The sequence below is a fragment of the Dendrobium catenatum genome, unplaced genomic scaffold (assembly GCF_001605985.2).
Source record: "Dendrobium catenatum unplaced genomic scaffold, ASM160598v2 fragScaff_scaffold_1595, whole genome shotgun sequence".
Lineage (NCBI taxonomy): Eukaryota > Viridiplantae > Streptophyta > Magnoliopsida > Asparagales > Orchidaceae > Dendrobium > Dendrobium catenatum.
In genome coordinates, this window is record NW_021320057.1 from 676,224 (window position 1) to 702,466 (window position 26,243).

The 26,243-nt window shown below is 33.3% G+C and overlaps 2 protein-coding genes across 3 annotated transcripts; one reads left to right on the forward strand and one right to left on the reverse strand.

Annotated features, from left to right (window-relative positions):
- Nucleotides 1-308: 308 nt before the first annotated feature.
- Nucleotides 309-2,234, reverse strand: LOC110106566. The gene is made up of 4 exons (XM_020836499.1): nt 1,691-2,234; nt 1,416-1,598; nt 1,186-1,329; nt 309-466 (listed from the first exon to the last, which is right to left on the reverse strand). The coding sequence occupies exons 1-4, from the start codon at nt 2,232-2,234 to the stop codon at nt 309-311; spliced, it is 1,029 nt and encodes a 342-aa protein (XP_020692158.1).
- A 6,405-nt stretch (nt 2,235-8,639) lies between these two features.
- LOC110106565 lies at nt 8,640-9,527 on the forward strand. 2 transcript variants are annotated; one of them, XR_003703070.1, is made up of 2 exons: nt 8,640-9,072; nt 9,141-9,527. XR_003703070.1 is itself a non-coding variant. In XM_028700818.1 (2 exons), exons 1-2 carry the CDS (start codon nt 8,681-8,683, stop codon nt 9,252-9,254), a joined length of 489 nt encoding a protein of 162 aa, XP_028556651.1. In that variant the 5' UTR covers nt 8,640-8,680; the 3' UTR covers nt 9,255-9,527. The 2 variants fall into 2 exon arrangements, 1 of the variants encoding a protein (XP_028556651.1); XM_028700818.1 differs by having other exon boundaries at nt 8,640-9,055.
- Nucleotides 9,528-26,243: the final 16,716 nt, after the last annotated feature.

The window sequence follows — 26,243 nt, forward strand, 5'->3', positions numbered from 1 at the left end:
AGGAATGAAAAAAAACTGAATTTGAGTCGCCTTCCTCCAACCACCTAGCCTTGGCTCTTTGTCTCCACCATATATTCAGTCTTGCCAAAGTGCAATTTAACTCATTTACCTTTGTCCGGAGCAACAACAGCTTTTCCTCATTGTGCATCCCATCAGCCTCTTCAAGTTGTAAATCATAGATTTCTTTCTTCAATGAATCTCTTAACACATTTAAATTCTTAAATTTTGGCTTGCTCCAATAGAATAAGGCCTTAAGAGTTCTTTTAAACTTCAAGTTCAGTGAATTGGCTGGATCACTCCCTCCACCCTTATTCCATGTACTTTCTACAATAAGCAAAAGCCCCATGATAGATTGCCCACACATCTTCAAACCGTATACCTTTGTAGTGAGACTCCACCGGTTTGAACACCTCCAGAACAATTGGACAGTGGTCCGAAGCTATACAGGGCAAATGCTTCACCATGGCTAGATGAATATAATTCATTGCAAAAGAGTTAATAAGATATCTATCCAATCTTTCTAAGATATGTCCTCTTATTTTTTTATTACACCAAGTGAATTTGGGTCCAACAAACCCAACTTCATGGAAGTCGTTGTTGCTCATAAACATCTTCATATCTTTTGCTCCTTGAGAGAATACAAATTTTTTTCCTCCTCTCTTCTCCTCCTGTGATAAGATACAATTAAAGTCTGCCCCAATAATTGTTGGATTATTATGAGCATGCACTTTTTCCAAAATCTCCCATAGATATTTTCTATCCATCATACTTCTACTTCCATATACTGTGGAAACTAGCCAACATGCTCTATTTACAACTTCAAGATTCCCAATGATGACATGAGAAGAAACTTCCAATACTGAAAAAGATGCAAAGTCCTTCCTCCAAAGTACCAAAATTCCACCCGAAGGCCCTCAGAAGGAACCATAAACGATTCCCATTTGTCTCTCAAAAAACTCAAAATCTGAAGATTCTCCAATGAACTAACTTTGGTTTCAACAAGCCCCCACAACTAAAACATCATTATCTCTTACAAACTCTTTGAGATAAAGAGCGGCCTCTCACTTTTTGGTCCCTTTACAATTCCAAAAAGCTAAGATGTCATTGTTTAAAATGAGGGGAAGGCCCCACCTCCCTTTTTGCTTCTAACAATCTCTAACTTCATGTTATGATTAACAATATTACCTGACCCCAGAGACTTCAATTCTTTGAGCAGCTTTACTTTCTTTCCTGAAGAAGATTTCTCCACAGTTTTAGTATCCAGGTAAGCATCCTTACTAAGGCCTTTAGCTCCCATCTTCAGCTCTTGATTGCTTGTTTCAGCTATTTCTGAAACAGCTGTATCTAGATCAACATTATTTCTCCTTCTTCAATTTCTTGATTAGACTTTTCCTCGCCATACTCATTCATAATACTGTCTTCCATTTCAGATAGAATACCAAATTTATTCATAATAGGGACAATCATTTTTGAACTAAATACCTGAGCCTTTTCACTTTCAATTTCAGCAATTTTTGTTATATCCAATGCTTCTTCCTGTTGTACCCGATCAACACTTGATTTGGTAAAGCTTGAACTTCTTCCAATACTATAGAGTTCTGTTTTTTTGGAATAAAAACTTTTTTTGAAAAAAGTCTTTGCATAATAGTTACTCCAACTGGCCTTCCATTATTTCCAGAAAACTTCTTACCATAATTTACTTGAATCCACGGACCATAGCTATTTTCATCAATTTTCTGACTTGAGCTTCCATCTTCTCTTGAGTTTAATTGATCTTGAACATTCCTGACCAAATCAGGATCAACACTGGAAGTTACCTTCTTTTCTTTAAAGATCATACATTCTGCTATGGTGTGACCAATGAAGTCACATTCATAACATAACTTTGAAATGCCTTCATATATGATTTTCTGAAAAAATTTACCAGATAATCCTTCCACCCATACCCCCAGGGGTAATTTCTCATTCAGGGGAACACGAACACAAACTCTAGCGTATTCTCTTCTACCACATTGAAACATGTTCCCATCAAGCAAGTATGGCTTTCCCACCTTCGATGCAGTCCTGCAAATGTTGATATCATCCCAACATTGCAAAGGTATGTTTGGTAGTCTAATCCATAAGGGAGCTGAAATCCCCTTCAATGAAGTTGGAGAAAACATAGGAGACCATTTGTCCAAACCCACCACATGTCCTTTAACATACCAAGGACCTCCTGTAAAAATTTCTTCCATAGTTGAAGGATTTTCAAACGAGCAAAGCACCCATCCTGTGCCTAAACCCGTTATGTGAAACTTTCAAAATCTGCTCCATTGCTTCATAAGTTCAATACATACTGAAGAAAACAATGTATTATCACCAAAAACTTTCACCACAAGAGCACAGTCCATTTTTTTGCATTGATGCTTTCATTTTCTAACTGATGCTGGACAGTCTTTCCATCATCAGATAAAAATGATCCCAGATCTAATTTATCCACCCTTATGTTTTGTTTCTTCTTCCAATCAGAATTTATTTCCCTTATGTTATTATCTTCTTTCGAAATACTGTTACCATCATCAAATTTTCCCTGTATGTCAACCAACAGAGGAAATTCTTCATTCACCTTGTTCTCATTTGCTTTAATGTTTTCTGTCGGGGCTGAATCAACAATTTTACAGGAAATAGGTGAGGTTGGGAGAGATGTCGATTTAAAACCTCTATTAGAAAAGCTATTCTTTAGACGACGTGGAAGCTTCCACATTTATATTCTCCATCATTTCCTTGAATCCAGTTGCCGTTTTAAACTTCTTCAAGTTGAGAAGTTCTTCTTCCTTGATTATCTCCTTGCCTTTTCGAAACACCAATGGGACCTTTGTTTTTCAACAGTCCTTTTTTGATCAGCAATGGCTTCTCCTTGAATTGATTATTGTGTATCAAAGCCGTCCTCTATCCTCCATTAAAACCCTCTGAAGAAGCTCGCACCGGAGCGTTGAGACTTCTTCAGATATTCGCCCAGTCTTCAGACTACGCCAGGTGCTTCCCCTCCATTGCCGTCAGCTAATTCTGTCGGCGAGGCAATAGAGAACGAATAGCCAAAAGAGTCGCGAAATCCATGGGAGAAGGAAAATTTTGAAAAACAACTGATTTTTTTCAAATTCACAGAGTTTCTCTCACTAGACCGATTATGGATATTGGATGGTTTTTTATTTTTGTTGGCTAATTTGATGGTTGCACTATATTAATGTGTATTCGGTGATATTTCAAAATAGTGCTTTCCATTTTATTTACTACGGTAGCTATTTGTTGTGGTGTCTTTTAGTTTGATTTTATTGTTTTGTAACATTATTTTAAACATATAACAGAAACTAGGCCTAATTGGCTATTGACATGATCTTTTATGGTATTTCTAGGAACAAAGGAACCTTCTTATTTTTGTTTTGAAATTTCAATCGACTCTCTTGATAAAATGGTTGATTTAGCATCTTAATATACTACAAATTTGTGATTAAACATCAACTATTCATTTCTACAGGTTTTCCTGGATTCATCTGGATAATCTGGTGAACCTTATCTATAAAGCTTTGAGGAATCCTTCTTTTAAAGGTAGCATGCTAAAATGATATCAATTAAAATTAAGGTCATTTTATCAATCCTTAGAGCACATTTTTATTTTATAAAGAGGTGGTACACGAGGAAAACTACCATCACTAAGCTGGGTTTTGTGTGCATTTCTTGAAATATTTTTTTCTTTGGTTGTTATATTAGAAGTTGCATCTAATGGTTGCTCTCGTCATGCTACATGCATGAGCAAATTCTCTCTATTCGCTATCCTTCGCCCTTTCATATGACTTGTGTCATGCAGCCTCATGGTAAGTCATACTCCGTTTAATATATGCTAATAATATTATCAATTTCTATTGTTAACAGCTTTAAATGCTACCTCGCAAACTCATTCAAAAGAAATAATTTCTTACTGTCGTTAGTGTATATACATTTTAACTGTTTTATGTGTTTTGATTTATGCGACTCATAATTTGCATCATTTACCCTTTCTATTTCGCATTGTTCAAATTCTACAGTATGGTTGGTTATATTTTCTTCTAATGAGTTTCTGTTTGAGTTCTATTGTATTTGGGATGGCTTAATTGGGCTTCTACTTGATGTTGTCCGAATGTTTGTGATGAGGACATCAACAAGAAATTTTGGTGTGTCTATCACATGAGGAGTCGTAGATCGACGGCTATGATTAGGAGCCTTTATTTATGATTTATTTCATGTATTTCATTTTCTTATTTCATGTTATGTTGAGAGTCTTTCCCATTTTATCCTTATATTGGGTTATTTGTGTTGTAGCCCAATGTACGTTCTAGTCTTTTGAGTCTTCATGTTTTGAGGCCTATATATTGAGGCCCTAGGCTATGGAGATGATGATTATTATAAATGAAACTTCAATTTTTCTTAGTTATGTGTGTGCTTGAGTCTTCTTGAGAGAAGAATGAAATCCCTAGGAGTAGGTCAAAGCAACATCCAACAATCGTCGTCGTGGCAAGGTTCTTGACTTTATTCTATCTCCTCTCTCACCCCCATCCTCCTTCCAAACAGCCCACCAAGCACTCCAACCCTTACAAACAGCCAACCAAATATTTCAACCCTTCACAAGCAACCACCAAGTGTTCCCACCCTTTAAACAGCCGGCCGACTACTTTCCTTCCCCACCACACAACCAACTGAGCATCCCTCCCTATTCCAACTCCTTGCTGCTTTCCCTTAGCTGGCTACCCTTCCCCCTTGCCTCTTGGTATTACCTCCACATTTTCCCCTCCCCAATCCTCATTAACTCTACTTAATTAAAGCTTTTTGCATTCCCATAGGTGCGTCCTTTTTCCCTTTCTAACCCTCATTAACTCCATTTAATTAAAGCATTTCCTATTTACTAGTTTCCACCTTTTCCCCTTCCCAATTCTCATTAACTCCACTTAATTAAAGTCTTTCTCATTCCTATTGTTATTGCATTTTCCCCTTCCCAACCCACATTAATCTCCCCAATTGTTGTCCACTCTCCTCTCCATTAACTCCTAAAGCCATTGCCCACTACCACACACTTATTTACCTCCAAGTAGTTGCCCCTTTTTCTCTTCCTCCATGGTTGGCTGACCCCAATATGGATTATGGCTCGTCTTTATTGATCAAGGCCTACTGGATGTGCTTCATTATCCTTTCTTCGACATCGAATTTAGGAATAACCATACTGTTGAGGAATACATGGATTGGATTCTCTTCTTCCTTGCAACCGCCATTGACCAGCTTCGACCTCACGTTTAGTGGCAACTTTCCCACCGTCCACCTCTCACCTCTTTTTCGGGTAACTCTTCCTTGAAAAAAACCTTAAGTGCTTGCTTCTCCTTAGTGGCATCATTAACATTATGTCAAGTTTTCTCCCGCTGAAATTTTCAAAGAGTGTGAGTAAGAAAATTTCATTGTGATTGTTCTAGTTGTTAATTGTGGGAATTTTGATAGTTACAAATAGGAATTTAGCGTCTTTGTTATTATTTTATTATTCTCCCACTCTATTTGTAACTGCATACTTTTGCTTGATTACCAACTAAGAAAATCCTAAAATCAGCTTTTGTGAAACATTAATTTTATAATTGATAAGCTTGTCAATCACTTATTAATCCCAAGCAATTCCTGGATCTAATATATATTTCACATTGGTTTGAGCTAGCTTGTAATTTTATGAGTTGTCGTAGACATATGAGAATCGAGAACATGTATTTTTATGAATGAATTTTTCTTGTAAGAGACTTTGAAGGCCTAATATGAACGTATAAAACTCAAATACTTTGATTGATTTAACGAGCGAAGATCTCGAGAGTTTATATGTTTGTAGTGAACATTTCTTGTAATACACCTTGAAAGTCTAACACTACAGGAAAACATTTCCTGCTGGTTTCTAATGAATACATTCCGGCGGCCACAGCCGCCGGTATAAGCCTTATTTTGCCTAACCCATTCTTTCTTCCTCATTTTCACAGGTCTCCATTCTAAAGAAAGACGAGACTCCCTCTCATCACCTCCTGCCGACTTTCTGCCCTACCCTATGCTGGCCTTGAGCCTCCTCTCCCCAGTCGCAGGTGATCTCCTCTCCTTCCTTGCTCTTCTTCCTTTCGACTTTTGTTTGAAATTTATGCTTTTTGGTTTTACGCATTTGTTTGAAACTTATATATTTTAGATTGAATTGGGCTATAGTTTTATTTGATTGATATGTTATCTTTGTTCTTATGAATGTCTTGCACCTCAATGATGATTTTGCAGATAATAATGAGTTTATCATGCATGTGTTTTTGTAGGTTACTTGAGCTGCTAAGATTATTTGATAATAGGTAGGTCCTTTTTCTTCCAGATGTCCTGAAGGTGGAGGAGATCTATCATAGATGAGGGCCTGAGGTCTATAGCAAGATTTAGGATATAATACATAATATGCATAATCGAAAAGAAAAATCTTTTAGAAGTTATTATTTCAATTGTGTAGTGTAGCTATATTGTAAATATTATTATGTTTTAATTCATATCTATTTAGATATGCCATATCATAGCTATCCTTATTATTCTTTGAAGTGATAGTGTTGTTTGATTATTAACTATTATGGTATAATTATTGTATGAACTCTATTGTGTTATACCTATTGGTTTACACCATGTCTGAAGTATGATTGAATCATGCTCAAATCATATTCGAATAGGGTTCTAACCTTTGTTCAACCATGTTCAAACTTTATTAAACATGATTAAGAGCATTATTTGAATATGGTTCAAATATTACTCAAATATTATTTCATTCTTGTTCGAATAAAAGAGTCTTGTGTAGTTGAATAGTTTTATTATTAAAGTTTATTGTTGATAATGCATCAACACAAATCATAAAAACTAAGAGGACTTTGATCAGTTGAATTATTTTCACTTAGACAGTCTGCCAACCCATCAATTGACTCAAAATGATGAGTTTCAATCAATTGTCTCTCTTGATAAGATTTGCTTTTCTTCTAAAATAGGTATCACCTATGCAATTTTAAGGGCCTTTGTCTTCATTATAATTTTTATGCATGTAGGTGAAATCTTGGAATCTTTCCACATGTAGGCCAAATAATGAAATAAATTAAAAATAATAACTTGTAAATGAGTTATCAAAGAAAATTAACTGGTTTTATTTATAGCTAAAGCCAAAGCTCTATGAATTAGTCAGAGAAAATTAATTTTTTTTATAATATTGAATTTTTAGATATATTTTTTTATTTTAGGATTATTAATTCAACATCCACATGATTATCTAAGAAGCGAGATTTTAGATGTATAACAGATTGTTAGTGGGATGAAAAAGATTGACAGATAAATTTATTGAGGGAGCTGAGATTTTCATTCAAGTCGCATGTCAACTACTTTCATTTAAGTATGATGGAATATTTAGATGTCCATGCTCGAAGCACAAAAATCAAACTTTTCCTAAGCCTGATGATGTTATATCGTAGGGGATTTGTTCCAAGTATTGGTTATGGACCTCACTTGGTGAGTTTGAGCCACATAGAGATACTCATACTGGTACATTCACTACTTCTAGAACAATATATGAAGATCAAATGAATAGACCTTATGAAAATTTTATTTTTGATGCAACAGGTCTAAATTTAAGAGAGAACGTAGAAGATCCACCAAACCCAGAAACAAAATATTTTTGAATTAATAATGCTACTTAAAAAGCAATTTTAGATGGTTGCACAGCTCATTCAGAATTATCAGTTGTTATTAAGATACTCAGTATCAAAATTGAATATAATATTCCTCAAGAGTGCTTTAATAATTGAGATACATGCAGAGCTGCGATCATATCGAGCTGAAAATTAGAAGAAAAAGAATCAAGAGCCTATGCATGAATCATAGGGCAATGAACTTTACATTTTATTATGTTTCAAAGTGTTTATTTTGAATTTTATGTTTTCAACTCTTTTAATATCTGTTGATTGTGAATATTATGTTAGTGCGTTTTGTTTTGTGTGGCTTTTTGGCGAAAGAGAAAGGTGGATATTTTCCTCTAGGAGGGGAGATATGGGGGAATGGTCTTGAAGATGTTTGGGATGGAGAGAGAAGTATTTGTGAAGGAATTTCTCTCTTTCTAGAGAGAAAATTTTTACTCTCTAGGCTAGAGAGAGAGAGTAAAGGGTGATGAGGACATTTTGTTGGGGATGTGTAGGAAGTGTAGGAGAGTGTTTTTTTGTGAAGGGAGGTTGGTGGTTTGATGGGTGAATGTGGAGAAATCTGAAAACAAGGGTTTAGGATTAAGGTATGTTTGGAGAAAAATGGTAGAGGAAGAAGAAGATGAAGGACAAGGAGAAGAAGAGAGATGGAAGAAAATGGACGGAAATGGAGGGAGAAAGAAGAAGAAAGAAAATGGAGGAAGAAAAAGAAAGAATGAAGGAGGAGGGGGAGATGGAGAAGTCATCTTGAGGATCTTGGAGAGGGAGGATATTAGATTTATTGGTTTAGGCGCATATAATTGAGTGCAGCTAGCGGTTATACCAAGATTATTGTGATCAAATTGGGATCATATCAAGATTATCAGCTTTCAAGATTATTGTGATCAAATGAAAGCATCTAAAAAGAATATCAGCTTTCACAGGGATTGTGATCAAATTGGCAATTAGAAATGCCTAGATTGAATTGGGATCATATCAAGATTATCACGAGTCTAATATGGCTCAGATCAGTATTAGGTCTGGTCAGTGTTGATCTATACTTGATCCGAGATTGGAGCAAGCTCAAGTTTGGATCTTTAACAGTCATAGATATTCCTGGGTCTAAGAACCTTGTTAAAAGGTTTACCATGAGAGAGTTGCAATCTACTTCATACAACCAAATTCAGTTGTCCCTGAAAAGAAAAATTATTATAAACTCTCAGGTATTGTCAATGGAACTGCACCACATCCAGTTTGGTTATCGGAGATGTGTGATCAACTGGGGCAAGTTATGGGCCGTTCATCGTGGCTTCCATTTCCTGACTTTGTGCTCAGAGCAGTATTTTGTAAGGGTGCCACAATAGTATGTAATATGCATAATCCATTTTTAAGTGTTATATCTACGTGAATCTGAACTTGCCTCTGTTGCAGGTTTTGGAAGGTCAGAAGTTGCTACCAGTTAAAGCAAAAGAGCATGGTTTCCATTTTAAGTACCCATTTGTCAAAGATGCTTTCAGGGATATCATTTCATCTGGAAGCACTTAGGCTATTGCAGTGACTACTGTCTGTATCATCATGATCCAGTGAATTTTCTATCATGGTGGCCGATGCATGATTTTCTTCAAACTCGGATACTGGGAGATTTTCCATCTTAGTTATTTACTCATTTTAGGCCTTCTGGTTGCAAAATATGTTCTAGATTATTCATTTAATGAAATTGACTGGTGATTGGTTCTTGTGATCTTGTTATATAATGGTGATGCTGCTTTCGTTGAATGTTTTTTACTATTTTTTGGGAAATGATGAGCAATTCATGAAGCAGCTGTAGAGTTCAAACGTTGGAGACGGCAAACCTTAGGCAATATTTTTTTGGAGCCGCTTTGTCTTTCGACAATTTATTTTTCTTAAGAATTAATGCAATAAATAAATAGATTTTATCTCAAAATAAAATATTTAACCCTAAAATAAGTTACCAAATTGTTTAAAAAACATATTTCAAGGAAAAGAAGTTTGGTTTTCCCATTGAAGTGTATATTTTTTTGTGTAATATCTTATTTATAGGGGATCATAGTGTTAAGAGAACAGTTTTCTTTTTGTTAATCATGCATCATCTTTTTTTAGTTATTAAGCAGTAGAGTTGGATAAAGTGACGTAGTGGCTGTTTTATTGATGATTTTTTTAAATATTTATAATAAAGTTAAAAATGTAGAATAAGTATGATTGTACGCAGAATAATAAATATAAAATTGGTATATATGAATATTATTAGAAGTGGTTCGCCAAGTAATTTTCCCATTACCACCCTGCGAGTGGTTTAAAAACTGCTACAGAATTATTGTAATATCTACGACATGCTTCTGCAGATTAGTTGGGAGTTAGAATTTGAGGGAATATATTTATTTATTTATTTAATCTTTTTTCTGAAGGCAAGAGAAAATTGAATATAGAAATCCACTTATATAACCTTTGAATAATACCAATAATATCGTTTGTTAATAAGAGCTATAGCATAAGATTCCATCTGTACTGGCTTATATAATCTCAAGTTAATTATAATACTTATATATATTTTTTTCTAAGTTTTAACTCTTAAATAATAATTATCTTTTTAATCTCTCAATATAAAATATATATGAAGATTTGACTATATATATACCTTATAATAAATATGACAAGAGAAATATGCTTTATTTTTTTTTTTTTTGGGAAAATATATTAAAAAGTTCATTTTAGTTTAAAATATTTCACTTTTTATGGTATCTCATTATATGGGGAGAAAAATAAGTTCATTCTACATTTTGCCATTTTGACCTTGCTTATTGTTATTATCATACTTCCATTTGAAATTTTTTCCGCTCACGAGAGATGATACTAGTGATATTTTTTCATTAATCGATGACTTTAATATACATTAGTGCTATTTGTTTTAAAATGCTATATTATGTAATATAAATTTGATCATTTTGATGGAGCTTGAATGCAAAGCGATAGAATATTAAAGAGTTTTTTTTTTAACATCTTGTTAGAACACAAGTAAATTATATTTGAATCAAGATAAAGCATTGAATATGTTCAACCACAAGTTTGAATTTTATTCAAATTATGGTGTTATGTCATTGTTTGAATAAAGTTCAAATCAATTATAAACATGAATAGAACATAATTTGAACATGGATCTAACCATGTTCCAATATTGTTCAAACCCTATTCGATCACATGTTTTGACAATGAATATCATCATGAAGTTCAAAACTAATAGTTATTATGAGAAATACTACTTGATTTCAAAGGAATATAGAAGAATTGAGATTTTTGGATATTAAGACATTATATTTCACTAACCATCCATAACTTTTTTTTTTCTTTTTTTTTTTTTTGAGAAAGCAAAGCAATTGCATTAACTAAAAAAAGAGAAATTATTACAACCTACTAACCCTCATATCTAGATTCCTCCTATAACAAACTAACAAACGAAGGAGAAATCTTATTAGAAGAAATATTATCCTCCATAACTGCTTATCTAAAGAATGAACAAAGGGAATAAGATTTCGTCTTTGAAAATTGATACAACTTGATGGTAATTAGTATTTAGAGAGCTTCAACAATATTACCTAGAGTATATGCTCATATTTAGTGAGTATATTATTTAGATTTTTTTAGACAATGCATATATAATTTTTCAAAAGACACAATTTTAGTAAACATAAAAATATTTTTTTATGAAGGAAATTAAAGAAGCACTGGAAAAGCACCTGAATAAGCTCGAAAGTATGATTGCGCACTAATAAGAGAAAGTTATACATTTCAAATTGCATCTATTATGGTTATTATTTCTCTTAATTCTTATCTTTTAATGCATGAAATTAAGTTAAAATTATCAAAATTAAACTATCGCCACAACGGTTAAGTTTTGAATGAGTGTTGGAGCTTAGCTCGAGGCTCTACGTAGGGAGCGTTGTAGTGCCAAATCGCTTGAGCACCTTGGCGAATAATAGTTAGAGATAGTTGAATTAATGAATCGGTGCGATGAGTGGTGACTGACACGATGGTTAAGAAGCATTGCAGCGCCACCAAGCCAACATTGTGGCGTTAGCTCATTTATTTTAGATTTATAAAAATAGGAAGCCTATTATTCATATGATAGGTTTGGAAACTTGGAGATACATGAGGGATTGTGTGAGTGAGTGTGTGAGGCTTCATTTGGTGTAGGTTAACCCTTTTGTATATGTTGTGAGACTTGTACTAGTGTGGAGAGAGGAAGGGAGTACAAAGGAATTTGTACTAATTAACAAAGGATTTACATGTCAATTCTATCCTTATCTTATGTCTTGTACTTTTATTTTGTTCAATGAAATAAAAATGTTTATTGTGTTTTCTTTTATCTTCATATGATAGTTTAAAAACCATGTATTGCATAGAGTAGAATAATAAATTTATAAATCACTTAACCTTGTTTTTAAATCCTCCATGCCTCAGTTAGTTTGTGTATAAGCCATACATAAACTTAAAATCTAGTGTGATCTATAGCCTCAACAGAAGAATAGAAGAACAAATAGAGGAATTAAAATGTAATCCTCCAATGCATAGATATATGGTGGTTAGGGTTATGGTATCTTAAGGAGATAATAAAATTATAGTTGCGAGGAATCCTAGCTAATACTCCAATGAGCTTGACGGAGATAAGAAGTACTTATACTTTGATTCACAGTAACATTATACGACATCATATGTATACTTGCGTAGAATAGGAATTACACCTTAGCATAAAAAATCATAGCTAAAATACCAAGCAAGTAGTGTGTAAAAGTAGGGTCCTATCAAGTTTTTGACGTCAATCCTAGATAATTAAAGTTAATTATCCTTTCTTTCAGTGCCTTATATTATTGAATGAACAAATAATTTAATCTTATCTTTTTTTTTGTTTTGTTGCTTTGTATTGCCACAACTATCTCACTTTACTAAAGTCAATATAATTGCTTTGTTAATTATCAATTCTTATGTGTTTTACATTGTTCCTTTTTTGTTGCTTACTATTGCAAGCATAGCAAGAAACAAGTAAAAATTTTAATTGATGCTGAAATTGAAAGAACTCTAAAAAATATATAAATAAAAAACAAAAAAATTACAAAACTTTTTTAAAATTGTTTATCAAATTCAAAAAAAAATGATCAATCTAGACCGCTTATGGAATATGTTAATCCTATGGTTAAAGACATTCATAAAATCATTAACAAACCAAATATTCATACTAATATTTTTGAACACAAATATGTAATAATTTGAATGATACAACACTCTCAATTTTGGGAACCCCTATAGAAGATCCTAACAAGCATATAGCTAATTTTTTAGAAATGTATGCCACCTTTAAATATAATAGTGTATTTGACGATGTTATTAGACTTAGGTTATTTCCTTTTTAATTTAGATATAAAACTTAGATATGGTTAAACTCATTACCCCTATGCTCAATTACTACTTGGAATGATTAAGCCCGAAACACTTTAACCAAGTACTTTTCTCATTTGCTACCAACTTTGAAATGGCATTACAACATTTACTAAGTTAGATGGAGAGTCAATTTATGAAGCTTGAGAAAGATTCAAAAAATTCCTTAGTAAGTGTATCCATCATGCATTATCTGATTAGCTTATTATTTAGACATTTTATAATGGTATAGTAGGTTCTCTCAGTTCTATTATAGATGCGACTGTTGGTGGATCAATGATGTCCAAACCATTCAATGAAACTTAGGCTTTGATCGAAGAAATGGCCATCAATAATTTTTTAAGTTTTTTTTAAGAAGTCCCATTAGAATTAGTTAAGTTTGAGGAACAATCTCAACCTACTAAAAAAAATATTAGGAATATTGTTGAGAGACTAGTGATAAGTGTAAATTATGTACTATTTAATATATATTATTTTCAGTGAAAATGTGTTATTTTAGTTAATTTTGTATAAAAAAATTCAAAAATGATAAAAAATAATAAGGATCCTATAGCACCGCGGCGTAGGAATAAACACCACCGCAACACCACCTTCAATGTCGCCAAGGCGCCACCATTTGGACATAGCAGCACCAAGTTCTCTATTTTTGAGCATTGGGGTGGCAACATATCCAGCACCGTAGTGGTACCAGCACTGCTGCATGAGAAAGTCAACTTTGTAGTGTCTAGTTCTTAGGAATTTAAATGCCATGGTGCCATAAGTTTTCATACCTTAGCTCCAATTTTTTCAATCTAGCGCCATAGTGCTTGAATTTTAATTACATCGAGACATTGTAGTTGTAGTTTCCAAGGCTCACATTGTTCTAGTGAAAGACAGTGACTATTCACTAAGCAACTGCTCCACATCATTAAACATATTGATGGAGAATAATTTAGTGCTGATGCACTAGTTCATTTTAATGGCATCATGCAACAATTATTCAAGTGTCATAGCACCATTTACCTTTTTGTGTATTTCTATAAATAGATGTTATGTTTTTTTTAGAGGAGTTGAGTTACTAGTATAAAATTCAATACTTTTTTAGTGTACTTTTCAGTTCTCTCTTAGAGTAAAATTTAAGAAAGGCTACGGAAGTACAAGATATAATTCATTAGAGTATTTAGTATGTATTTGTTGAAGTAATTTTGTAAGTAAAGAATGAAGAATTGTATAGGTGATATATTGATCCTTCCTGATGATATCACTCCCTTGTATTATTATTCTTCTATGAATTTAATAAAAACAAACTTTCTTATCATTTATTCTATGTTAGACTAAATTTCTTATTTTGATTGATGATGAAAAAAGCATGTTTAATATTAATGAAGACTTTTGTTCTTTAAACGTCTAATGTTGTTTTTAGTATTATCTTGTTCTTTATTTAATACATATAGTGGTTATATATATATATATATATAGTTAAAATATAATAAAATGTATAGTCTGGACGGAGGAGTGTAAGAATAGCTAGGAATATTGAAATCGAACATTGGCATGCCTATACATAGGATGTTATATATTCTTAAGTTTTTAAGGAGATATTATAACTATAGAAGGTCAATATATATCATTTTCATCCATACATGCTCGATAGAGATCTTAGGATGCATATGCTCTGAAATATGTTACCAAGTAGAGCTCAATTAAGATAAATATGAAATTTTCTTTCATCAATCCAAAATATTTTTTATTAAATATTAAATCCACTATTCTAATATTTTATTTAGTAATAAAAACTCCAAAAATAACATTTTTGTTTCAGTACTATAATTCATGCAATTATAGTAAATGATAGTATTTTGTTGTAAGTAAGCATAACACTTTCTCATCTATTCGGCACTCTACTCTATCACTTTATTACTTCATTCTGCATTTATACTTACATGTATTAAGGGGGGCTGTTATTTATATCTCAAAGAAAATTTATTTAGAATTGATAAAACACACAATTCTTACATCATTCAAAATTTACTCCATAGCCCCCATCAAATTTTTGGTGTTGTTGTTGAGGACGTGATCTGTTTATTATAATTTTAACTATATTATTGAATTAATTGGATATTTAGACCTACTTGTATCTTACTTTTTTTTTTATTGTTTATATTCATTATTGTATGCTTTGTAGATTCATAATGGAATCTTTATTATTTGATTCTAAAATTTGAAAGACCCTTTCAAAAATTAGAAAAATCAAAAAGATTTTAAAAATGTCTGAACCATCTCCATATCAAGATTATTTTAGACCTCTTAAGGATAATTTTAACTTGTATTAGATAGAATTCATCATAGCATTAATAGACCTACTATCCAAGATAATAATTTTGAAATAAAACCTATCAAAATTCAAATGATTTAAAATTCTCAGTTTGAAGGAACTTATATTAAAAATCCCATTTTATACTTAGCCATATTCATAAAATTTTGTGCAACATTTATGTGTAATAGTATCAGTGATGATGTTATTAGACTTAAATTATTTTTATTTTCTCTAAGAGATAAAGTTACGGTGTGGTTGAATTCTTTACCCATAGGTTCTATAACTATGTGGAATGATTTGGCTCATAAATTTCATGTTAAATATTTCCACCATTAAAGACTGTTAAGCTTAGAAATTATATCACTTCTTTTGCTCAATTTGAAGGAGAATCAATTTATGAGAGTTGGGAGATATTTAAAAAATGCTTAATAAATATTCTCATTATACTTTACCAGATTGGTTGGTTATTCAAACTTTTTATAATGGATAAGTAAAACTATTAGAGCAATCATAGATGCTATAGTTGGAGGATTATTAATATCTAACCCATTTTAGGAAGCATATGAATTAAGAAATGAAATTTTTACTAATAACTTTCAGTGGCCTGCTGATAGGATAAATCCTAAAAGAGTAACTATCAGTAAGCCAATTAAAGAGTGATAGTGATGTACCCCAATAAAATTGATAAATTTAGGCAAGTCTAGATGAGTACTATAAGCTTAGCATTATTTCAGAGGAAACCTATATTTGTGTTTAAATGTTCTATGTAAATTGTTAAGAAAAAGGACATCGTTGAAATGTGTCGTAACAATTTTAATTTGAATTTTGGTATTGCAACGCTTATGAAGTTATAAAAAGGGTAAGTTGGAAGTTTGGGTTTTTATCTATGATAGTTCTTCTTGAGTGAAGTGTTGCTGAGTGTTCTCTTTCCTTTTTCTTGAATCTTAAAATAATGGGTGGCAAGAAATGAAAGCATTCTTTCTTAAAAAATAAATGAAGTTCTCTTTCGGAATGAATATTCCATTTATATTCTAAAAATTCAAATTTCTGGAGTTCTTGAAAAACTTTATGAATTCCAAAATGATGTTTATGAAGATACAATAATTTACAATACAGAAATGAAGAAGAAGCTAAAAACAATGAAGAAGATGCATGGGTGTGAGATTTTTAGTCAAAAAGTTTCTCCTCGTTAATATGTTATGATTATTTATTTTAAGAAGAAATTTTACCATGAAAAATGTAAGTCTGGATGGACTGGCCCTTTTACTATTATTAGAGTAGATTCTAATAGTACCATAAAAAATTCAAGATAAAAAAACTCTTCACATCTTCAAGATTAATGGTCATAGATTAAAACTTTTTTGATGATGATGACAAGGAAGAAGAAATATCTTGATATGCTAATTAGGAGTCTTAATTTTCTTTATATTTGGTTTGAGAGAAGAAAGAGAAAGAGTGAATGTTTCCTTTGTTTAGTATAATGTTTTCTTTTTTTGCTTTGGAGGAGATTCTAGGGATGTGATGGATTGTTAGGTTTTTTGTTATGAGTTATAGCCATAAGAGCTACTGCATTGCAATGCTAAATTGGTGCTTTAAGCACTAGTTATTTTGAATATTGTGGGTTTTATAGGTATCACATATTTTGCACCTTTCTATTATTAATATGAAAGGATGTGCTATTAATAATATTTTAGTTATGTTTATTTTAACATTTGATTTGAATTTCCCTTAAGCTTGCACTATTACATTATCTTTCATTAATATATATATAAATTCTAATTAGTTACTTAACCAAAGTAAAATAATAATAATAATTCAAAATTATATAAAATTAAGAAAATAATAAAAATAAATATTATTATTTAAATTAACATTTTTTAAGTTATATATTAGAAAAAAATAATTAACTAAATTAGATCATTTAAGTTATTGATTTAACTTGAATTTATAACTTATACATTTATACTATGACCTTTGAATTGAAACATGAATAATTAAGATTAAAGAATAGATATGATTAAATTAAAATTGAATATCATAATAACCTAAATTTTGAATTTGTGATCTTATTAAATCCATAACATCAAAATCATTAAGATTGTAAGAGATTTTAAGCAAAACTAATATTCAAAATCATTAATTATATACTACATAAAATTGCAAAGAAAAGAAAAAAAGAATGAAAAAGAGGCATAAAAAGAAAATAAAAGAAGATGAGTAAATTAAAAAAAAAACTTGTATCACTTAAAAGCTTAGTTTGGTTACAATCTTATAGTTAAATTTATAAATGAAAAGAAAAGAGAACTAATATAGATGAAGGTGAACTAATGAAGTTTCAATTTTCAACTACAAACATATCTATTCTTTAAGCTATATTATTCAATTCATAATTCAGAAGTCAATGATTATATTCAACATATTAACTCAAAATAAGCAATAATAATAGTGATTGGTTAGGGTAATTATTAAGATTTTTTTAAATTAGAATTATAATTTTGTTAACTTCAATTACTTCTAGACTGTGATGTATTATCCTATATTTTAGTAATTTTAAATTATCAATTTTTACTTTGGTTATTTAATTAATCAAAAGTGCAGATTCCTTTATTTACTTGAGAGTTTAAGTTTGGGAGAATTTGATAAGTATAAACTGTGTATTTGTTTAATATGTATTTTCAATGAAAATGTATTGTTTTAGTTAATTTTTTATAAGAAAAACTAAAAAAAAAGTAGAAAATACTAATGAGCCCACAACACCGCTGCATAGGAAAAAACACAATTGTAACACCACCTTCAACACTACCGACACACCACATTTTGGACATAGTTGTGCCATGTTATCTATCTTTAAGAGCTGTGATGATGACTCATCCAGCACCGCTTTGTTCAAAGTTTGACTTGGCAGCACCAAGTTCTTGATAATTTAAATTCTATGGTGCCACAATTTCTCATGCATTGGTGCCATTTTTTCCAATTGGATGTCGTAGTGCTCGAATGTCAATAGCACCTCGGTGTTGTAATTATAATTTTCAAGTCACACATTATTCCAATGGAAGATCACTATTGTTCACTAAGCAACCTTTCCACATCATCAAGTGTCATAGTGGAGAAAACTTTTATGGTCGAGGTGCTAGTTCATTTTAAGGGAATCGCGGTGCCAATCTTTTCAAGCATCGCAGTGCCAATTTCCATTTTATGTATTCATATAAATAGATGTTGTGTTTTATTCATAAGTTGAGTCACAGGTATATAATTCAGTACTTTTTTATTGTACTTATCTGTTCCGTCTTAGAATAAAATCAAAGAGAGGCTAGGGAATATAGTATATAATCCATTGGAGTATTTATCCTGTATTTATTGAAGAAACTATGTAAGTAAAGGAAAAAAGAAGTGTATAGGAGATACCTTGATCATTCCTAGTGAAATCACTTTTTTCGTTCTCATTCATTTATGAGTTTAATAAAAATGAGTTTGCTTGTCATTTATGTTGTGAATTTGATTTCATAAAATATAATTTTGATTATAGCAAAAATTTTTGTTACTTATATTTCTCTACGACTGCCTTACCTACTAATGTTTCAGGTCCAAAAGATCAAATTGCAATCCAAATAAGCTCAAGATTGGATAGATTATGACTGAGTTAGTTTGTAATGTACGACAAGTGTCTTTTATCTTTTCTTAAGTCAATTATTGCATTATGGTCCTAATGCTAAGTAACCTTGCACACACAAACACTTGGGAGAAAATTTCTGACTATTTTAGAATTTTTGTTTTCGATCACATCATCCAGGACGATCCATAAATCGGCTTGAATGATTAGTTAAAAATAAAATCCTAATTAGGACATCTTGGTTAAGGCAATCACAACTAAGTGAATCATCCTGGATGATATTAGCATCGTCCAGGATGATAGGCTCAAATCAGAAAGAATTAGCCATTAGATCTATTTAGGCATCTTTTATTTTTGGACATCATCCAAGACATCATATGGGATGATGTAGTATAATTATGCCTAAATTAATTTAGTAATTAAGGAAAGCAATTAAGGTTTGATTGCTTAAACATATCAGCCTAAATGATCGTCCAGGATGATCAATTCATAAACCTTAATAATTTATGGATGATCAAAAATCGACTTGAATCTATTCAAGGCAATGCTATGGATGATATGTAATGAATTAAACTAATTGTCTGGGATGATTTTGCGATCGGCCTAGACGATCAAGATATTTTTTTTATCGTCTAGACATCCATTCAGGGTGATATTATGGATAATATTTGCCATTTTGTACTAATCGGCCTGGACGATCATGAGATCATCCTGGACAATCTAATTATTTTTCCATCATCCAGACATCCATCTAGGGCGATGGTCTGGAAGATATTCTTCGAGTTGAAGTAATCGTACAAGATAATATACTATTATCCTGGAAGGTAATTGATGATTAGTTTCTAATCAGGGCTAATTTGGAGCCCTTATTTAAAAGATCTCTTATTTTCAAAAGAAAAGATCTTTTGCTATTGTCCTGACCTGAGAGAGCCCAGAGGAGAGGGAGATCAAGGGGGAGAGAGAGAGGATCTTGTGAGGGAGAGTTTATGAGGGATTTCACAAACGTTACTCCAAGAAAAGATCCGAGTCATCTTCTTCGATCATTATCCCTAGGTTATTGGAGGTCTGAGAGAGGTCTTCTTCAGTAACTTATCAAGGTTCTCTGCCTGCTTTTAGAGAAAGAAAAATGAGTTAGGTTCTCTACCTTCTTTTGGAGGAAGCAAAAGGAGTTAGGTTTTCTAACTCATTGGGGTCGGTGGAAAGGAGTTTTTGTATGAGCTTCTCCACCTTACTGTGGGGGCAAAAGGAGAGACACTGAGTTTAGTGCAACATTCGAAAGAGAGGCTTCGGGGAGTGGACATTGGTCAAGTTGACCGAACCACTATAAAATCTGGTGTGTTCTTTCTTATTATACTTTTGCATTTAATTTTTACACTTTAATTTCTGTGGTGATTGTTGGGTTGTATTTGTGATTATATTTTGAAGAAAATTTTAAATACCAATTCACCCTCGCCCCATCTTGGTTAACATTGGGACTAATTCATAAGGGCTTAACATCCATGTCGAACTTTCAAGTGGTATCAAAGTAGGATTCATAAAATTAAAGTTGAAAACTTTTTGTATTTTGATCAATGGCTAATTTTGGTAATCGTAATACTACGGAAGGGTATTCTATTACCCGACCACAATTGCTTAATAATATTCCTTTAGATTTTTGGAAAACTCGCATGTCAATATTTTTACAATTGATTGATTATTACATGTATATGCTTGTTAAAGAACGTTATTCACCTCGGTCTCATAAAATTAATGACATATATATTGTACTTCCTTTCACTAAATGGACTCTTGAGGATAGGGATTTAGCTCAAATGAATGCAAAATGGTTGAACTATTCTTTCTTTGCTTTAAAATCGAAAGATTTTATGTGTATTTCAACTTGTGCTACTAGTAAAAAAATTTGGGATATATTATATATTACTTATAAAGGAACCAATAAAGTTAAATAATATAGGTTGAATATTTTATTGCATTACTATAAACTTTTTCATATGAAACCTACTGAATCAATTTCTAACATGTATACTAGGTTTACTTAAATTATCACCTCATTGCATGCCTTAGAAGGAGAGCTAACTAACTATGAAAGAGTGAATAAAATTTTGAGATGCTTGCCTTCTTATTTTGATGCTTAGATCACTACAATTATTGAATCAAAGGATTTGAATACTTATTCTATTGATAACTTACTTGGATCACTCATTACTTACGAGCAAGGAGTGAACCAAAGATAACTTGATACAGGTGAGCGAAAGAAGCATAAAATTATAGCACTGAAGGATAACAACACGGACATTGATTCTTCTGGGTCTGAAAGCGATGATGTTTCCTTAATTACTAGGCAATTCAAAAGATTTCTAAGGAAGAATCACAAGCACCATTAGAAATGGAATTAAGGAAAGGGTAGTAAAAATTATAAAAGTTCTTCTGATATTATTTGTTTTGAATACAGGAAGTCTGGACATGTCAAAGTTGATTATCCTATATTTAAGGATCACCCAAGCAAGGAGAAGGGTTAGGAGAAACCCAAGTACAGGAAGGACAAGAAGTGGTTCTAAAAGAAGTTTTAGGCAGATTCTACATCTAACCCCTCTGAGACTGAAGCTGAGGAGGAGACAGTAAACTTGTGCTTGATGGGTGATCATCTTGATTAGTCTGACCAAGAAGAGGTATACGAACTAAGCTATTAATAATTACTTGAGGTTTGTGAGAAAATTTATGCATCATATAGGAAACTTAAGAAATTACATTATAACATGAAATCAAAATTTTTAAATCTGCAAAGAGAGTATGAAGTTTTAAGTAAAGATCACGCTCAAATTGATAGAAATCATATATCATTACTTGATGAGTTTGATAATTGAATAAAAAGTATTCTGAGTTGGTTGTTGAGTATGATTCATTGAAAGTATCATACACTTTACTTGAAACTAACTTTAAAATATATATTAAAGAATCTGAGTATAGAGAGCACTATTTGAATGTTGATAATACTAATTTAGAAAATGCTAACTTGAGGTTTAAAGCTGAATTAAAAGCACTTGAGAAAAATAGGAATACACCCACACTAGAATAGTTTTTAATTATAATCCAAAATTAAAATTTTTGATACCTAGGAAAGGGTATTATGACATGAACAGATTAATAAATCCTTTTCCTGGTGTTAGATATTCTTTTATTTGGCATGCTCAGGCACATTTTACACATTTGCACTATTCACCAAAATACACATTAGGTGTGGAGACTCAAATTATATGATTCACAGTATAACATACATGCATTGCATTCTTCTTTCTATAAGAAGGGACCCAAACTTGTTTGAGTCCCTAAATCTAATGTTTTATGATTTTGTAGTAGTGCTCTCACCAAAGACCTCGAAAGTACATGTGGTACCTGGATAATAGATGCTCACGACACATAACTACAGATGCCGATCAAATTTTTTTGTTTGAGGCCAGGGCTGGAGGCAAGGTCACTCTTGGAGACAACACCACCAAGAAAATGATGGGCGTAGGTATATTTAGAAACATCAAGAACCTTTTGATTAAAATTTTTTTGCTTGTAGATAGACTATAACACAACTTACTAAGCATCAGTTGGCTATACGATAAGGGCTTCATCATAAATTTTTTGGCAAATACATGTATTATTAGCTTGAATAACAATAATGTTTTTTAAGGAAAGTGGATTAATAATGTTTACATGCTTGATTTAAATAATATTGAATGTGCTACTTCATTTTATTTTAAAACTATTGCTGATAATTTTTTATTGTGGCACAGGAGGTTATGTCATGCCAGTATGAAAAACTTTAGGAGAGTGATCTAAAAAGATATAGTTAGAAGTATCCCCAACCTTAAGTTTTCCAAAAACCACCTATGTGATGCCTGCCAACTAGGAAAGCAAGTCCATTCATCTTTCCATTCCATTAAGGATATTAGCACTTCTAAATCTTTAGAAGTCCTTCACATGAATTTATTTGGACTCAATAGCACTGCCAACTTAGGGAGAAAATTCTATGGATTTGTGATTATTGATGACTACTCGAGGTTCACTTGGATTAAATTTTTGTCTCATAAGAGTGAGTATTTTGATGAGTTTAGATCCTTCTCTACTTGGATTCAGAAAAAATTAGGTTGTGAGATCTTGACCATCCATAGTGACTATGGGGGAGAGTTTAAAAATGAGAGATTTGGAGACTTTCGTTAGGATAAGGGGATTAGCCTTAACTTCTCAACTCCTAGGACCCCTCAGTAGAACGGGGTAGCTGAAAGGAAGAACTAGACCTTAGTAGAAGCCACTAGAGCCATTCTTGTTGAGTATTCACTTCCAAAATACTTTTGGGCTGACGCGGTAAATACAGCTTGTTTTGTGTTGAATAGGGTTAATGTTTGAGCCAAACTTGATAAGACACCCTATGCGATCCTTAAGGGTAGGACACCTAACTTTTCCCACCTTCATGTCTTTGGCTATAAGGTTTTCATTCTAAATAATGGGTAGTCACACTAAGAAAAATTTGATCATAAATCTGATTGAGTGTTCTTAAGATATTCAAGTGTGAGGAAATCTTTCAGGGTGTTTAATAAGAGGACATTGGTAGTGGAGGAGACTATGCATGTAGTGTTTGATGAATATGATCTTAAGAAGTCTAGAGTTGAGAATAAAGATGATGTTGAAGAGATTACACAAGGAATTGATAATTTAGAGAAGAGGGTAGAGTCTCAAAATACTGAAGGAATAAATGAGATTACCCAAAGAGTAGAGAATATAAATTTAGAGGAAATGGTTAAACCTTCTCACACTTTACCTAGAGATTGGAGATATTCTTTAAGTCATCCTAAAGAACTGATCTTAGGAGACCCTTTTGAAGGTATTAGAACTAGGCATGGACTTAAGAAGGAAGTAAATCACTCTATTTTTATCTCAATGACTGAACCCACCAATATCGATCAAGCCTTATTTGATGAGTTTTGGATCTTAGCCATGCAAGAGGAATGAAATCAATTTGTTAGGAATGATATTTGGATGCTTGTAGAAAGACCAAAGGGATAAAATATAGTTTGATCCAAATGGATCTTTAAGAATAAGATGAATGATTCTAGTGTAGTGATTAGGAATAAGGCAAGATTAGTGGCTAAGGGGTACAACCATATAGAAGGGATTGATTTTGAGGAGACATTTACCCCTTGTTGACCTCATTTTTGTAAGAGGTCACTCTTAACTCCTCCCTGAGTCCTAGATCCTAGGATCTTCCTAGCTCCTAGCCCTTAGGCTCAATTCAAATCTTAACTCAATCCAAACCCATAATCCTTAGGCTAAAGACTTAGGTCCTAAAGCCCTCTCTAGGTGATTTTTACACCACCTTGAAACCCATTCAATTGACATCCGATTCAAGGTTTGTCAATTGCATATTGATGTGACATGTCTCTAATGTTAACCCTCCAAATTTGAGATCATTTGGAGGACTCTAACCCTACAAACTTAATCCAAATCCAAAGGCTGTTAAACCTTCAAATATTTATAGTCTAAGCCACTGGATATTCTACCTAGTGGAATTAGACCTTTGAGCCTTCCTCAAACCCTTTGATCACCTCTAATACCTTGAGATTGATTTGTCAAACAATAGTCTGCATTTTTTTAGACTCAATTTGACCCAGAATTGACTCAAGGACAAAATGACCAAAACACCCCTTTAAGGGAATTTTTGGACCTTTGACCTAGACTTGACTTGATTTTATCACCAACCTTTGAGATCTCTCTCTAATTCTTTCAAATGACTCTTGAGACCCTTTTAACTCAATTCCAAGCCTTGGGTCAACTTGGTTGACCAACTCAACCAAGTTTGACCAAATGACCCAAACACCTCCTCTCATCCAAACTCATGGGCCAAGACCACTCCAAATCTAGTTGAACCCAGGGGATGACTCCTTTGGGAATCCAAGAGACCCCTCTTGGAAACCCATGACTTGGGCTCACTTGGGTTAGCCATTTGGCTTGACCCAAGTGACCAAAGGGTGGTCTGCCTTGAGCCGTCTCTCAACCTTAATCAAATTGAATTCAAATCAAGGTGTCATTGGGTCCCCCTTGACCCAATACATCTTCCTTGACCAGCCCAGCCTCTGGACCCACTTGGGTCAAGAGTTAGGCTAACCCAAAGTGGCCAAATACACTTGGGATTTTGCCAACTCTTATCCTAAGTCAAATTGAACTTAACCAATGCTCCCATTGGGTCCCCGTTGACCCAATACACCTCCTCCAACCAGCCCATGCCTTGGGCTAACTTGGGTCAAGAGTTAGGCTAACCCAAAGTGGCCAAAACCACTTGGGATTGAGCCAATTCTTGCCCAAAGCCAGATTGAACTCGATCAACACCTCTAATAGGTGGCCCTAGGTCCAACACACCTCCTCCAGCCAGCCCATGCCTTGGGCTAACTTGGGTCAGGTTTTAGGCTAACTCAAAGTAGCCAAAACCATATAGACCCGAGCCATCATTGAACTAAGATCAAATTGAACCCAATTTCCACTTTCATTGGGTGCACCAGACCTAGACCTACCTCCTACATCAAACCCAGGGACTGGCCTGACCTGGGTCGAGTTCAATTCGACCAAAACCGAGCAGGTTTGGGTCCATCCGAGCCACCAGATCCAACCAAGCCTCCCTAGGCTCAATTTACCTCACCCTTGACTCCAGCACTTCCCCATCGGTCTTCCCTGGTCAACCCGACCCAGACCATTGTCGGCGGCGGTCGGAACCAAAGGAGAACAAGCTTCGGTGGTCCTCCCCAGCTAGTTCTGATCCAAATCCTTCCAATGGTTGTGGCTCACCGGCTTGACCCTCACGAGCCCTCTAGGATGGTGCCCCCTTCCACCTGGCATTAATCCAAGGACCCTACGGCTCAATCCCAGCCGTCCGACCTCGCGGGAGATGGCTGAATAGGGTATAGTTCCCCATACCTCACCATTCGATCCCAGACAATTTTGAATTGTTCCGAGAGCTCCTTCGATCTCCCAACGTCTTCCCCCAGCTTCCCAGATCATCCCGTCCATCTGTTCGAGCGAACTCCGATGAAAGCTCTTGGCGTCCCGCTCGAAGTCGTACCTCCGGCCGTCCTCCAGTCCCGACGTCTGAAGGAAGTCTACTCGCCATCACCTCCTGAAGCTTCCTGATAGAGCAGCTCAT